Raw genomic sequence first — 16,217 nt, 5'->3', positions numbered from 1 at the left:
AGCCGGCCGAGTTCGCTTCATTGAAAGATGTGGAACTTCCTTAATTGCTATATAAGGGACTCTGCTGTCATTTTGCGATGACTAATGCTTTATCGTGATATTATATAATTATAGTCATCCAAGGGTGTTTTTTTTTTTCCCTCCTCTCAAGTTCATAACATGCTTTATAAGTGAAAGAACAAAGCAGAACCTCAGATGCGCTGCATGTGTGATTTGCTGAGCTGATAACAGCGAGCTGAGGCTTCTGAGCTGGATGTGCCCCCTAAGAAAGCCCAGAGCTTCACACCCTGTGTAGGGAAGGTTTTGCCTGCCTTGGCTTGTCCTGGGACAGAGGTGTAAGAGAACAGATGTCCTTAAAGAGGAAATCAAACCTGGGTATCTGTTTGCTGCACAGTCACCAAGGAAGTAACAGCATTAATGAGCACTGGAGATGTCTAAAATTAAGGGAGAGAAATCCCTCATCAGATGTTAGTAATGCTCTTAGTGTATTTCAGAGATGCACTCAAAGAGGCGGCTATTTTCGGCGTTCATGCATTTCCTCTCTTTTCAATTCTTGTTCCTAGCAACTACTGCATAGCAGCCGCCACTGGGACGCCTCCTGCTCAGGGGAGGCACTGAAGCAGTCTGTGCACAGTGTGTTAGGCCAGGTACCTGCTCACATCTCAGCGTTTTCAGATTTAAAATAGACGTGAAGATTCCAGCAGGGCCGTGTCAAGGGCTGGGTTTTGGAGGACGACCCGTAGCTCCCAACACAAAGCATCCTACTGAAGGCCACAGATGTCTGCCCGCATCATAACTCCAAGCCTTTCTCCATCTGCTAATAGCAATTCAGCCCTCTGTGGAATAAGAGCTCTGCAGTACACAAACATAAGGTTCCTCCATTCGGAATAGTTATTATCTGACTTCAGTGCTGTCTGTCCTCTCTTCGAGTTTATGAGCGCGGTCTGTGAGCCTGCACTATTATTTGTGTGCTCTTTTCTTACCGCAATTCAATTGAAAATGTTGAAGAAAAAAAAGGGAAAAAAAATTGCAGTATTTAGACTGGGATGTGCATGTGTTCCATACAGCACCGGTTTGGCTTTATAGGTTCCCAGGCCCTTACTGGCACTTCTTGTTTGCCTTTGGAAGATGGAGCTTGGTTGGTTTTGTTTCCTTAAGCCCACGTCTGTGTTCCCCATCGCCCCCCTGCTGCAGGCGGTGCGGCCATTAGACGGCTCTGCTGTAGTGGATGGAGGTGCCCCAGAGCCCCATGCAAACAAACACTGAAGCACATAACGCCACGTTGTAGCCTTGCTTTCCCATTGCCCTCTTTTAATTTTATTAGTTTTCCTCTCCTTTTTCTGCAGAGCAGCCTGCCTTAATCGTGGCAGATCATCCAAAGGCCGTTCCTTACAGATCAGCATTCTGAGCTGATTTACAGAGTTGCTCTCTCAGCTGACGTTTTTATGTTTTGCTGCTTATTTTTCTAATTACAGCTGAAAGGAAATTTGAGATAAGTATCATGTAATGTGGGAGCCAAAACCCCAAGGACAATTGGTTTGATGTTATATTCTCCGCTTGAATTAAGCGATCGGCTTTTTTTTTCCCCCTCTAATTAATTAGGGCTTTTTGTAGTCAGCGAAGTATGAAAGCAGTTCCTTTCAGCAGCCTGCCAATCTGCGCTGTGCTGAGCACTGTCCTGCAGGCACTGGGTGAGGTAGCTGCTAACACTCCAAGAACTCGGAGGTCTGGAGCTCCCAGCGTGTCCCAGAGCAGAGCAGCACTGTAGGTCAGAGCTGGTGCGCCACAACCGGAGCACTTTGTCCATCTGCTGCCTGCAGCCCCGACCCCGTGGGCTCACTGCATGGAATTCCTTTTGATGCTGGCTGATGGGATCCCCACTTGAGTCAATCCTCTTCTCTTTTCCCCATTCTTCTTCTCCATTTCTAACCAGGAGTTAGTATGAGAGCAGTTGTGGCTGCGGATGTAAATGGTGCTTGTTTTTTCCATGTAAGATTAATGAACAAATGGTTTTCTCTGTGCAGTGTGCACTTCCCTTTGTCCACACGTGTTGCCTGTAATGCTCTGCTCTCCCCACACTGTCCATGCTGTGTGCATTGCTACGGCTCATCACTCTCACTTCTGCTGTTAAAACCAACAAACCTGGTGGAACTAGAAGCCAAGAAACCTTAATTTTTTCTAAGTGTTGTGCTAAAGTTTGTCCTTTCCACAGCCCGCAAGCTGAAGAAGCTGGGCAGCCTGAAGACACAAGATGAAGGCGAGGCAGCCAGCTCGTCCAGCCCCACGGAGGAGCAAGCTCCTAAGATGGTGATGACACATGTCAATGGCTTTGAGTGCCAGCCCATTTTCCTCAATGTGCTGGAAGCCATCGAGCCCGCTGTGGTGTGTGCCGGCCACGACAACAGCCAGCCAGATTCCTTCTCCAACCTGCTGAGCAGCCTGAATGAACTCGGGGAGAGGCAGCTGGTCTACGTCGTCAAGTGGGCAAAGGCTTTGCCAGGTGAGGACAGATGGATCAGGTCCCAGCTCTGCCACCATCCCAACAGCTCGCCGTTTGCTGTGTCTCAATGGGGGGCTCACAGGGGTGGTCTGCAACCCGTACCGCAGAGCCATGTTTCCTGGGAAGTGCTCCCATGAGGTGTCTGTCCCTGTAACCTCCCTGTAAGCCAGATTTGTCTTTTGGTGGCTGATCCATGGGAAAGGTGGCCAAGGTGTGACAGTAAAGGCACTCAGGCCTTTGGGTTCTGTCTGTGCTGGCGGTGCCCTGGCACATGGCATCACATGGGCATGCACCATTTTCCCACCACGTGTGAAGGGACGCAGTTAATTAGAGTCTCAGGGTCCTGCTTCCTTTCCATTCTCACTGCAGTGGTTTTGCACCACTTCCAGGGCTGTTTGAATCAAACCTGCAGAATTCTCTGAACAGAAGATAAGCACCTGCACATTATGTTCTGTGGGTGCTGGGCAGTCCTCGTGTGGCCATGGCCCTATCTGCAGGCACTGGGACTGCTGTGGGGCCGTGGTGCCCTTGGCCTCCATCAGAGCTCTGCACAGCTGTGCTGTGTGTGGGGATGCTCTCGCAGCTCACCCCTGGCATTGGCCGTTCTCCTAAAACTGCTGACAGCACCGCTGTGTGCCCCAGTGCACGGAGTCCCAGCAGCTCACTGCTGCCATTCCTATCAGCTTCACTGACCCCAAGCTGAGGCACTGCTGATCTGTTATCTGCAGCTTTCTCCTGGTGGTTCTGTGACACATGCTGACATCAGAGCTCAGCAGTAATAACAGCAAGTTTACCACTTAGTCACCCTCTTGATTTTTTCCGGGGAAGGAGCAAACAATGATGGCATTGTTGCTGTTCTGTGCTCCAGGCTATGGCTACGCGGTTCCTTTGCTCCTGCCACGCTCTGGCTGCTCTGCGGGGAGGTCATCCATGAACAAGGAGTGGTTGGTGGCTCTGGTGGTTGTGGATGACGGTGCGGGCAGCCAGCAGAGCTCCCCACCTCTCCACAGCCTGTAGCGTCCTGTCAGGTACCAGGGATGATCTGCTGGCCAGAAGTTCCTGAAGCTGCCCGTACCCTGATGCAGCAGAGGTGCTTTCTGCCCTGGGATCTGCAGGCTGGTGGGGCGGCCTGACGCCAGATGGGCACAGAAGATTGTGATGTGTTGGAAGCAGTGCAGGTGGAGAAGTAATGAAAATAGAACCCAGCCAATTTAAACCAGTGGGATGTTGGTGTTTTTAGCAGAACAGAAGAATTTGCTGGGAGGCTGCGAGCCTGTAATGAGCATGGCTGGCAGAGTGGGGCCGGGGGCCTGGGGCACAACACTGCCTCTGCCCCTGCTGCCTGCTTGGCACAGTGGCTCTGGCTGCCCCTGCAGAGCAGCCCTGTGCCCGGCGGAGGTGTGAGCACAGTGAGTGCTGTGCTGTGCTGTGCTGTGCTGTGCTGTGCTGTGCTGTGCTGTGCTGTGCTGTGCTGTGCTGTGCTGGAGGGCAGTGGCATCTCCTGCCAGGCAGCATCGGCCCGGTGTCACAGCATTGGATTACTACTGGTAAATGGATGGGAATTAACCTTGCATCTCACCCTGAACCCGTATTCCTGGGGCAGTTAAGAGGTCCAAGATGTTGTTGCACTGCTTACAGCGAAGTTTTAATATCCTAGAGTGTCAGAGACAAGACTGCCATGAGTAGGAGTGTTTCTGAGCCATGCCTGCCATGTCAGGCAGAACCAAACTGCGCTTTCCTTAGAAAGATTAACTAACCACAGCTTGCCAAGAAAGCTTCTGGAACACAGAATTCAAGTTCTGGTTAAGCCCCTGTTTTCCCTTCACTGTATGTATATGAAAATGTTGGTAAGATGTTACTGTTAATTCAGATCAGCACTCGATTGCTTTCATTTAAAAATCATTTTAACTGGCTGCAAGTGGGAAGCCTTAATTCATTCCCAAAGGAGCTGGGAAAGCATTCTGTAAAGAAGGAACTGCTTTGCAGGGAGCAGCAGGGAGGTGCTTCTGACTGGGGCCAAGCTGCCATTGCAAGTACTGCTGCTTGTCGCAGACGTTGCAAATTTTGGTGTGCCTGCTGTGTCAGTTGGGGCCTTTGGGGTATCACAGCCCACCCCTCACTTGTTTTCTGATTCAAATCTGCTGCCTTGCCCTGTGTTTAACCCCTTCTGTAACTGTGAGGATGCAGTGGATTGTGTGTGTTTTTTCATTCTCTGATTATCACATTTCCAAGGTAACAAATGAGCGTTTATTTTTATGGAAATGCTGCTTTAGGGAAACATGAGGTGCTCAATTGTTGATCACTTAGGGAGAAGTAATTCTGACACAGCACTGTATATCAAGAGAGAAGATAAAGAATTTGCTTCTTAGCTTTGCTACTTTATGGTTATTCACAAGAAAAAGATCATGCTTTCATCTCTTTACAATCATCCATAAAGAAAATGTTACTTTTATAGCGATTGCTTTCTGCAGAAGATATCAACATGTGTCTCTTCAGCTATGCCATACCAGAAACTCGGTGATGTATCATGGCCATGATTTTGTGTTTTCCTTTAGCAGTGGTGTTGGCCATACATCATCTGCCATGCCCACAGACAGCAGGCTTCCAGGGAGGGACGGGGATCCAGCAGATACATCGGGAGATAACGCAGTGCTTAGGGGAAAACCAGTCTGAGTGGGTAAGAAGTGCAGCCTGCAGGGGCTCATTGGTGCTGCTGGTGCTCAGTGTGCTGTATGTGGACACAACCCCCCAGAGAGGTCCCCCCCTGCTTGCCCTCGCTCTATTAATTCCCTCTGAGAAGAAGAGAAGTTTTTCCCTCAAAGAGCAATTTAAAAGGGGAGGAAAACAAAGCCTGTTGATTTTGGCAGACGATGATACAGCACACTGACCAAATGTGTGCCCTCATGGCTGTGGCGCCGGCACTCCTTCCTGCAGGCTCCATCTCTGCAGCAGCACAGCTCCTCTGAAGCTGAGAGGGCAGGTGGTATGAAGGACAGTAGCGGGTATGGAGTAGGAGAATATTCCAGCGTGCTGTCATTGTGTGTGACGGTACAGCAGTAGGCAATGAATTCATCTCTGAACAGACATGCTGCATAAGTCAAAAGGTGGTTTTTGCAGCATGTAACACTTAACTAAATACGAGATTCCAGCGTAGATATGTCTTAGAGATGAATATGACTGATTCTGTGCTGCCTGAGCTGCCCTCTCTGTACCCATGCTCTGCAAACACACTGCATGCAGCTCATGGAGATTGCAGTCCTGCCCGCAGGCAGCTGGGAGCCCTGGGGGTGGAGGCACCCACAGGGGGCAGAGGGGATCTGGTGCACACAGGCTGTGCTGTTTGAGCGGGAGATAGGAAAGCTGGAAGGGGAGCAGATGGGCCTAAAGCAATCACAGGCAGCAGTGAAACATCACTTGTGCTCGTTTGCAGTTGACAGCTTTCCGAGCAAGAGACAGATGCTCGCTTCAGTGGAATGTAATTACGCACTGTGGATTATAATTACACCCCAGTGATGTTGGAATTGTTTTAATGTTTGATTGAGATTACATGTCATTTTTCTCAAAATGAGAAAATGGTGACTTTTAAGAGTGCCAAAATTTCACCGAAAAGAAGTAATGATTAACGAGGACTCGGTTCTGCCTCTGACTGTTGCTGTGTGAGGACGATTCCAGGAACTGCCAGAGCTCAGCGCTGATGTGTAACATCCCTCTGCTGTGCTTTGTTTCTCTTTTGAACAGGATTTCGCAATTTGCATGTGGATGACCAGATGTCAATAATCCAATATTCTTGGATGGGTCTCATGATTTTTGCCATGGGTTGGAGATCTTTCACTAACGTCAACTCCAGGATGCTTTACTTTGCTCCAGATTTGGTCTTCAATGAGTAAGTGCCAAATGTCAGCAGTCTGAAATTTGCCTTGCCTGGGTCAGACTGGATGAGAAACGAGAACCAGGCAAAAGGGTTTGCTGTACTGCCCAGTTATGGGATGTGCAGCTGGGCAATTAAGCCCTGGGAGCTGATCCAAGCTAAGAGGGGCTGCAGCAGTCTGCAGGAATGATGAGGACAGATGCAGTATCTCCCTGCGCCTTCTTTCAATTCCCTTGCCATGCCCTCAACAGCACCAGCCCATGGTGGGGGTGTGAGGGGCTGCAGTGCTGCCTGGCTCCTGGGTGGGGGTGGGCGCTGATTCCAGCAGGCTGGGTTGGTTACAGAAGGCAGAAGTGGAGACAAATGCACGCTGTGAGCTCCTCCAGCTCCTGACGATGTCCCTCTGGTGCAGTGTCATGTTTGAGTTGAGCAGGTTTTATCGGCACTGAGGCAGAAAAGCTTACAAACAGTAACTAAGTACAGCAGTGAGTGAAAGCACAACTGCTGTGTGAGGGCTGAGCTCCGCTTCGTGTCCCTTCTGTGTAACTGAGTGGGGTGAGTCGCTGCAGCTGCTTCCAGGAAGGCAGGGGGTCACCCAAACCTGGCAAAGCCGTGTAGCCATCCATCCTCAGACACGCAGAGTTATGCAGGCGTGTTTTGGAAAACCCTCCTCTCCTACCTTCAGGCCTGTTGCTGTCAGCACCCTCAAAGCAGAGCTCAGTCCCGTGCCAGGATTGTGCCAGTGTCCTTAGGCACAGCATGAGCCACCCTCCACCCCCGTGCCCCTTCTCCTCCCAGGTACCGGATGCACAAATCCAGAATGTACAGCCAATGCGTCAGGATGCGGCAGCTGTCCCAGGAGTTTGGGTGGCTTCAGATCACGCCCCAGGAGTTTCTCTGCATGAAGGCTCTGCTCTTCTTCAGTATTAGTGAGTGCTCACGTCCTCCCCTCAGCAGACCTGGGCTGCAGGGAGCAGCGGAGCAGGGCTCCATGCTCTGCACCGACGAAACTCCTTCCCTTCTTCCATGGCTCTCTTCTTCTTTTGGGGCGACTCTGACTGTTTTCCATCCCTGTTCCTCCAGTTCCAGTGGATGGCCTGAAGAACCAGAAGCTCTTTGATGAACTTCGTATGAATTACATTAAGGAACTCGATCGGATCATCGCTTGCAAGAGGAAGAACCCCACCTCTTGCTCTCGGCGGTTTTACCAGCTCACCAAGGTCCTGGACTCCGTGCATCCTGTAAGAGCGCAGCGCAGTGCCCGCCTGGGCTCAGATGGCAGAGAGAATTGGAGCACGGGAGTTTGGGAGTGCAGCAGGGAGGGATCTTGTCCCTGCAAGAGCGTTGGGAAATGGCGTAACCGCCCTTGTAAACATGGACACTGTGTTCATGTTTGTACCTGCGGTGGCTTCTTTAGTTTCTTTTATTGGCTTCTGTGTGTTGCTCATCTCCAGGATGCACACTTCCTGCACACTGCCCTGGCTGCATCCATGTGCTTCCAGATGTGCAGAATGCAGCCCTGGCACAGCCCTGCTGTGCTGCTCTTGCTGTCCTTTCCACAGAAATCATCCAGTGGGGAATTTTTTCCTAACAAACTTTCTTTCTTTCCTAGATTGCCAAGGATCTGCATCAATTTACATTTGATCTTTTAATTAAGGCCCATATGGTGAGTGTGGACTACCCGGAAATGATGGCAGAGATAATCTCTGTGCAGGTTCCCAAGATCCTGTCTGGAAAAGTGAAACCCATTTACTTCCATGCGGAGTGATCTTCCAGAGGGACTCCCAGTTGCATCGCCTCCATCTCAGCCACCTCTGCCTATTGTTTCTGCACTACTGTACTGCAGTGCCTTGGGGAATCCTGTCCAAAGAGATGATGTGCCGCCAGGCAGGCAGTAGCAAACTCCTCCCTGCTGGGGTTCTTTCAATTTCTCTTTTTCCTGTGGTATCTCTGACTGAACTCCTGCCAGGGTCTGGCTGCTCGGTGGCAGGGACACCCTGTCAGCAGCACCTGGGGGTGGTCACTTGTTTATTTCCTGCAGTGACTTTTAGTGCCCTGGGGCTGTGGGAGAGTGGGAGACGTGCCCCCACTTCTTGTATTTCTGTAAACCAAATCAAGGTGAGGCACAGGCTGACTCTCGAGACGTGGGTGTGGGTACCTTTACCGGCCTCCTCTGGGACTTCTTATGTGTGTTATGGTGCTGGGAAGCAGATGTGTTGAATACCGCAGTAGCGCAACTGAGGGGAAGAGATGAATTGCAACCCAATGAATGAGAAACCCCTCAGAGCTGGAAGGCACCCGGCAGTCGCTGCCAGGGCTGCTCGGCCCTATGCTGCTCGGCTCCACGCGTGGCTGCTGGAGGGTGGATGGGCTCTGGAAGGCTCCATTGTCGACGGTGGCTGCTTTCCCCCTGGGGCACCGCTCCCGAGGTGAGCTGGATGTGAGCTGGATGCCGCCCGTTCAGCAGCGCGCTCCCAGCGCTCCCATCTCCCTTCCGATCTGCTCAGACATGGCTGTGCCACCTCCACAAGTGCCTGACGCCTCTCGGACCTCAGACCCTCAGCAGCCGAACCCCTGCCTGCACCTCTCCCTGCTCTGCTCACACTGGGTGCCCGTGCAGCCAGCATCTCAGCTCCATCACCTGTCTGCCATCTGCGTGAGCTGCTCTCCATGGCAGCAGGTGGGAACTCCAGAAGCGAAGCAGCCAGGCCTGGCCCTGTAGGATGGATGACTCTGGGCGTTAGCCCTGTCCCTGGGAGATGGCTGCAGTAATGACCTGTGGCAGTGGTGGCATCCTCCTGTGCTCACACAGAGCTTTCTGGGGATGGAGTGATGAAACGGTGAATGTGGGCACATCGTTTAGAGTGGGACACATCAAAGGTTGATTCTGATGGCTCCCAGTGGTCTGGGACGTTGGGCAGCCCCCAGCCTGCACTGGGTCTGTCTGGCAGGCTGCACTCATGTGGCACAGGCACTGCTTTGCTCCCGCTGCTGCAGAACTCTCCATGTGATAGGGAGTGGGGCAGGGGAAGACATGCTGTGCTCTGTGCCCCCTCAAGCAGCTGTGTGCCAGATGTCTTTAAAAGCAAAGGCAGTGGGTTCAGCCCATTGGTTGCCATGAGCACAGCCTCCGGGTTACTGTGTGGATTCTCCTTCTTCTGGGACCTGTTCAGAGCTGAGCATTACCTCCAGCTCTGTAGGCAAAGCCCATGGGTGCAGCCGGGTTCTTTGCAAGCAGGAACAAGCATTTAATGCTACAGATATTCTTCAATTGTTCTATAGGGTTTCCATTGAGGGAAGAAGTGGAGAAAAACAACACAGGACTATTGAACCAATGCTCTTTCTGTACAGCCATTTGTACTGATATCTCCTCTCCTGGGCTTTTAGTGGCTCTGTTTGTGCTCTTCCTCCTGAGGTCCTCCCATGTAGGTGGGCACAATCTGCAAGTCCCGATGTGCTCAGCAGCCCTCTATTGCTGCACCTTCGGTGTCGGTGTGATCTGTTCATACATGCAGATGAATCAGTGGAAAGCCCTGCTGTGTACTCTTCTGTTCTTGAATGTTTTCTGGCTGTTAGCAGAGGAGAATGATGAATAATGGGCTTGGTAATGCCTTGATCTCTGCTATTAACAGGAGGATGTTTATGATTGGTCTAAATAGCCTCTTTGGAGAGTTTTACATTTTGCATACACTCATGTCAGTAAGGTTTCATTACTTAACTGCATCCTTCTGGGTATTTTTCTACTGGGAGAGGGGGAAGAAACGAAATGTGATAAGGACTTGCATACACCCACTTGCTGCTGCAAAGGGAGCGGGGCTGTGCGGCAGGCTGTGCCCCCAGCTGTGTGCTGCTCTGTGCTCCTTGCTGCTCTGTGCTATGGATGCTCTGCCAGTGTGAGCCCCAGTGCCTATGTGGGGCCCAGGCTGTGCCCTGCAGCTCTTCTGTTTCAAAGTAAATTTCTGCAGTGTTTTTTCCCGTTTTCTTGCGATGATGATGATGGAGGGGTTGCTGGAGGATGGGGAGCCAGGGCAGCAGCACCCGAGTGTTTGCCAGGGGAACAGTAACAGTGTCTCTTGGTTGATTTCCATTGGCTGCTGCAGGAACTGGAGAAAAAAAAAAAAAAAAAAAAAATCAAACAATACCAAAGTCCAGATCCTGCTGTATATCTTTGTACTTTGTGTTTTCTTCTGCATTTTCTTGTCTATTTTTGCTTTAATAAAGGGAAGAGAATCTCACCACCGTCCTCATCCTGTTGCAGTTGACCTGGGGGTCCCAGCTGAGCTCCCATCCCCGTGCAGGGCCAGCTCAGACCCTGGGCTCCCTGGGAAGGCACAGTGCAGCTGAGGAAAAGCAGCTCTGCTTTTACATTGGAAGGAGCTTTCTGCTCAGCTTTGGGAGCTTTGGGAAGGAGCCTTAGCTCGGCTTTGGAGCTAAGCCCAGGCAGTGAGCATCCTGCCCTGTGCATAGGTAGGCAAACAGCAGCGGGTCAGTCCTGGGGAGCTGAGCTCTGTTAGAACACAGAATGGCTTTGCACCCTGCAGTCAGGGCAGTGCTGTTTGCCACAGTCACACAGCTGCCACTGTGGGGATCTCTCCTGAGACGTTTTGATAACAAACTACATGTTAAACGTATGTGTACGTATGCACAGGCATGCCCCCATTTATACTGCTGAAGGTACCTGTTCTATTCCTGCTGGTGAGCTTTCTTTCTGACTGCACACTGAGTGCTCTTGGGTGTTCATGCGGTGGTGAGGCAGCGTGTGCCAATAGTAACAGAAGTTTTGGTTTATTTTTTGGGGCTCTGCACTGCCCAGGTTTCTGAGGCCCATCCTTGCATGGCTGGGATGCAGCACTCTGGGGGTCCCAGTGTCAGCATGCAGCTCTCCTTCCACTGCTCTGGCCTCCAGGGGCGGGGTGGCACCCGAGGGGCAGCAGAGCACCCTTTATCTCTGCTCTCTTCAGCTGCACAAAGCATCCATGCACTTCAGGGCAGAATCTTGGGACTGGGCCTGTTTTCTCACCACTTCAAAGCAGAAATACATTCTTACAACGTAATGACTGCTGGAATGGCTCTGATTCCTGCTGCCTGGTGGGAGCAGCCACAGCCGAGTTGCTGATGCCATCTGTCCCTGGGTGCTGGGAATGGTGCTACGGGGCAACCTGACCTCAGCACAAAGCTGCAGAAATGCTGCCCCAGTGCCACATCTGCAGAAGGTGTGGGCCTCCAGAACAACAGTTCGGGCTGTGAGCTGCCCACAGCCGTGTTCTGGCATCATGGTCACTGCTTTGAGGAAGCCAGGAGAGACTTCTGTTCACTCCTATTGAAAATAGCAGGAAAACCTGCATTTACAATTTGAAAAGTACATATCTGCACCAAACATAAAACCACAGTAAGCTTAGAATAAGCTGCTCTCTGTGCCGGGTGTTTTGTGCTCTGTGGCAGTTTAGTGCTGGTTTATTTGTTAACTTGTCTCTGTAATGAAAAGAGTTCTCTATATTGATACACTTTATTTCCTTTGCAACAAGCCAAAAAGCCCATTGCTGGTGCCTTTCTCTCGGGGAGGACTCCCAGCCCACAGCTGTGCTCACAGCAGTAACTGATCTTTGCAATTGCTTGCTTCACCACTGCTGAGTAAAGTCCTGGAGGAAGCTCTGTGGGATTACCAAAAGAAAAGGAGTGGGGACCCACAGACTCGGCCCAGTTCTACTGCTGGTTCACTGCTGGGTGCTGAGGGCAGTGCTGAGCTTGGGGCTCCTGCAGCACCTCCATCCCATCGCAGCCTGCTGTGCCTGTGCTGCAGTGCCAAACTCTGCCTGCCGCCGTGCCTGCGGCTCCATCACAGCCCGTCTCGTTCTGCAAGGGGTGCAACTCCACTGCACTGCTGTTGCCTTTTCCGTCACTTTGCCCAAATTAATGGCCCTTGAGGCCGAACTCGACTTCTAGAAAAAGACATCAGTTGGACTATTGTCACTGTTTTCACTTTCTTCATTGTTCTTCTTGATTGGAACTTCGATCTGCCCCAAACACACGGAACGCAGAGGACAGAGACCCGTGACACTGCCACAGGGGCTGGGCAGCAGTGACACCTCACTGCCGTGCGATGCAGTGCAGGATGTGACCCCGATACAGACATCACTGTGCTGGGCTGAGTGACACCGCCTGTGTCATAACCAACCAGAGGAGCCCACCTGGGCTCAGGACAAAGACAGAACCCGTTACACTACACTGGGAGCAATGAGACACCCCAACCCACTCCCAGACCCCCGTGAGCCCTCAGCCCGTGCTGTGCCCCACACAGCCCTCCCTGCTCCACACTCAGCTTTTGTGTAACTTCAGATCTGTCGTTCAAAGTGCAATGAAGGCAGAATTTTGTTTGTGGGAGCTGCTGTACGCTGCATTCGGCTTTCATTTCAGTTGTGCGCATAAGAAATGCTGCTTGGTGTGATAAATAATAGGGGTTGAAGATGCCAAGAATAATTGGGTAATTTCAAAATGGATGAGGCTGTGTGTTGGTAATTCACAGAGGCTATTTTTCGCAGTCGGATTTTTGCTATTGATTATCTGAGCTGTTATTTCTTTTACCCATCGGATGACTGATCTCTTCAGATACGCCTCTTTGGGTCTCTTAAAACTAAATTTCATCTGATTAATGTATTTCTCAAAGCAAGGCACTAATAAAGCCCTGTGTCCTCCTCCTTTGGTGTTGCTTTCAGTATCTTTATGAACAATTCTAACTCCAATTGTAACTCCATTCCGCTGTAACTTCGTGGTGACAGGGACCCGTGCTCCCCATGTCCCACACAGCACCGCACTGCGCTGACCGTGACATCCAACCCCAGCACTGACAAAAAGGAAACCGCCCCCTACCCTGAGCTGCTGCTCCCAGAGCCCTCCAGGCTCTGCTCTGCCCACACCTGGAGCCCTGCTGCTGCTGCTCAGCCTCCAGGTGTGCCAGATCAGGAAATCAGCAGCCCGCTGCTCATTAATGGCCATGGCAGCTGCGCAGGAGCCCTCTGGTAATGCAGCAGGAGTGAGCAGCCTGCTGGGCTTGTAGCAGTCCTGCATGGAAAGGTGTTTGCGGGCAGGGGAAGCTGATCAGTACTCAGTGGCCTGGGGTTAAAGGTAAGAAAACATATAAAAGTGTGCAGCAACGCCCGTGCCTCTCCGAGGAGCTGCACTGAGGGCTGCTCACCCCCACAGCCCCGCAGCGCAGCAAAGGCTGCAGCTTCAGAACGCTCCCACTGGGCCCCTCGGCGCGCCAACGCCGTTCAGAAATGCTTTTGTGCCGGCTGGAAAGAAAACCCAACAAAGAAGGAGAAAAAAAGCAACCCCACAGGGCTGCGGCCGGCAGCAATTTGGGCTGAGGCGAGCCGGCCCACGGCCCCGCCGCCCCACCGACCACAGCACAGGCTGACACGGGGTCACGGCGTCAGCGCTGCGGGGCCGCCTGGTCACCGCGCCCCGTGCCTGCGGGCGGCCGCGACGCTCAGCGCAGCCACAGCGGGACAGCGCGCAAGAAGCGCAGCCCCGGGGGAGCCGCACGCGGTGACGCGGCCGCGCCATCGGCAGGAGCTGCAGGGGCGCGGGGCAGCGAACGGCGCGGCGCTGGGTGCGCGGCTCCTCGTGCAGCCCCGCAGCCCCGCCTCGCAGCACGGAGGGCCGGCGCTTCGTGCGGCGCTCGGGCGTCGTTTGCGAGAGGAAAAAACAACGCGTGGACTTCGTTGAACCTCATGGAAACTTTATAAACGTGGAAGTGCTCTACGCCGCTATGTGGCCAAATGGCTGCAGGGCTGACGGCCCGGGGTCGCACAGCACAGGGTAGGGGCTGTGCCTCCCAGCCCAGCAGAGACCCCAGGGCTCCGCCGTGCTGATGAGGAAGAAGCCACAGCACAGACGTGTCACAAACACATTTACAAGGACACTGGAACCTGTTCTTACTGTGCTGCTGCCTCCCCGCTTACAACGCTGAGGATGAAAACAAGACTCGGCTTTGTTTTTTCAGACTCCACCGCTGTCCCACAGACATCTGTGCCATCTGCACAGCACTGGGTTTGTTCACGAGCACAGGGACAGGAGAACCGACAGCTGCCGTCTCTCACAGGGCCGGTCCCCGTGGTGCCGCTCAGCACCCAGTGCAGAACAGAAGCTGCACACTGAGCCAACCTGCCCACAGCCCACTGCCTCAGAAGTGCCCAGATCAGAAGGCACTGCTGGAAGTGGGGAGGAGGTGCTGGGCTGACACTGCTGGGTGACACCACAGCTGTGACAGAGCTGCCTGTTCCCAGGGAGCACTGCCACACTGGGCACTCAATGCTGAGCTCTGGGGGACGTGCAGCCAGAAACACAATGCACTCCAGTTTGATGCTGTTCACTTCTTGTCTGCTCATGAGAGGGTGCAGCAGAGGGCTCAGCTTAGCGTGGAGAAGCCCTGAGATGCTGCTGCACGCAATGTAGTCAAAGTGGTGACACTACGCCTTTCTCTAAAGCCACTGCTACGTGCCACTGCTCAGGGTACGAGCACAGGAGTGAGCAGCTGGGGCAGCGCTGAAGCCCATGGGGGTGGAAGCACCATCAGCACAGCACTCATCACATTCGGTAAGGCAGCAGGCAGAGGCACACAGAAGGAAAGCACCTGCACACCGCAGAGCACTGCTGCAGCCTCTGCCTGTCCAGCCGTGTCGGACCTGGGGGGATGGAGGGCTGGAGAACAAACGGGAATGTTTGGTGCCTGTTCTGGGAACGCTCCCAGCACCCAAGGAAAGTCACTGAAAAGAAAGAAGCTGCCTTTAGACTGGTGACAGAAAGCAGGGAAGTGTTCATTGCCTATCTACAGGGAAATGCTACAGCTCAGCACTGAGCCCTGACGCTGTCTGGAGCCACAGACCTCTATGCAGCACTGGGACAGGTCCTGGCATGGAGAAATGTGCTCCCCTTCCAGACCAGAGGCATCAATACAATACTGCTGCTGAGGGAAAGAGACCGGAGATCTCTTGGATCGTAAATTAATGTAACAAGCAAACAAGAAACTGTGTTCCTCTTAGAAAAACTTCAGGCATTGACCCATATTTCTGGAGTTTCAGTTCTCCCCACCTGTGCTGGCCCAGCAGAATAACCATGGGCACTGAGACTTCTGCTGGGTCTGTGAGGAGCAGTTCCAGTTGCAGATTTGCAGACGGAGCAGGGCTGCGTCCCCCCGCTCCCCTCCAGTTTGCTGCTGCCCTGCCAGCCCCAGTGCAAGCAGTGCCACCAGCAATGCACGTGGAAAAGCACACCAGTGCTTCGTAAGTGAGGAGAACGCAGAGTATGGGATGAGTCTCTCGTGGCAAGGACGCAGCTTCCAGTCATTCTTCCCCAGCACCCAAGCACTGGGAATCAGCATATTGAACTTTGCGACATCTGTCCAAGGTCACCCTTCACTGAGGTTAAGTCCCAAAACGCGTGGAGGTGCACAGAGCTCTCTGCTCTGCTGTCCTTTTCACAGCCTGGCTGTGCTGCTGTTGGTGCTCACCCAGCACTGCTGCCACCTGCAGAGGTGCCTGGTGAGCATTTCTCACTTGGGCAGAAAGCGATGGCGAAAGGACTGGGAACAGTTCAAGACAAATGTAGTAACGGCCTTCTTGCCATTTTTATCTCCTCCTTCTAATTTCTTGAGCCACTTCTGACAGCACAAAATTATCGTCCAGTATGATAGCTGCTCTCCAGGTCATTTGAACTGGAAAAGTCTTAGCTGTGACACATCTATTTCACAAGCACAGAACATCTCCTTGGTCTAGCTGGGCTGAGATGGTTGCACTGTCTGAAAGAAGAAAACAAGTGTGGCAACATGCAGCAGTGTATGTTCATCAGTGA

At 52.5% G+C, this 16,217-nt stretch overlaps 2 protein-coding genes across 5 annotated transcripts in view; one reads left to right on the top strand and one right to left on the bottom strand.

Moving 5' to 3' along the window:
- Window positions 1-13,063, top strand: part of AR (androgen receptor) — a 45,281-nt gene extending 32,218 nt beyond the window's left edge. For both annotated transcript variants that reach the window (XM_052673529.1, XM_052673530.1), the window contains exons 4-8: window positions 2,213-2,500; window positions 6,239-6,383; window positions 7,167-7,297; window positions 7,452-7,609; window positions 7,981-13,063. In XM_052673529.1, the coding sequence (XP_052529489.1) occupies window positions 2,213-2,500; window positions 6,239-6,383; window positions 7,167-7,297; window positions 7,452-7,609; window positions 7,981-8,136 (878 nt within the window). In that variant the 3' untranslated portion in view covers window positions 8,137-13,063. The remainder of the gene's footprint in view (window positions 1-2,212; window positions 2,501-6,238; window positions 6,384-7,166; window positions 7,298-7,451; window positions 7,610-7,980) is intronic.
- Window positions 13,064-14,089: 1,026 nt separating this feature from the next.
- OPHN1 (oligophrenin 1) overlaps window positions 14,090-16,217 on the bottom strand; it is a 47,227-nt gene continuing 45,099 nt past the window's right edge. For all 3 annotated transcript variants that reach the window (XM_052673528.1, XM_052673527.1, XM_052673526.1), the window contains one exon: window positions 14,090-16,164. The gene's annotated coding sequence lies outside the window, so the exon portion shown is untranslated. The remainder of the gene's footprint in view (window positions 16,165-16,217) is intronic.

This window comes from Tympanuchus pallidicinctus, unplaced genomic scaffold, assembly GCF_026119805.1.
Source record: "Tympanuchus pallidicinctus isolate F22 unplaced genomic scaffold, pur_lepc_1.0 scaffold13, whole genome shotgun sequence".
In the NCBI taxonomy this organism is placed as follows: domain Eukaryota; kingdom Metazoa; phylum Chordata; class Aves; order Galliformes; family Phasianidae; genus Tympanuchus; species Tympanuchus pallidicinctus.
This window is presented reverse-complemented; position numbering and strand designations above follow the sequence as displayed.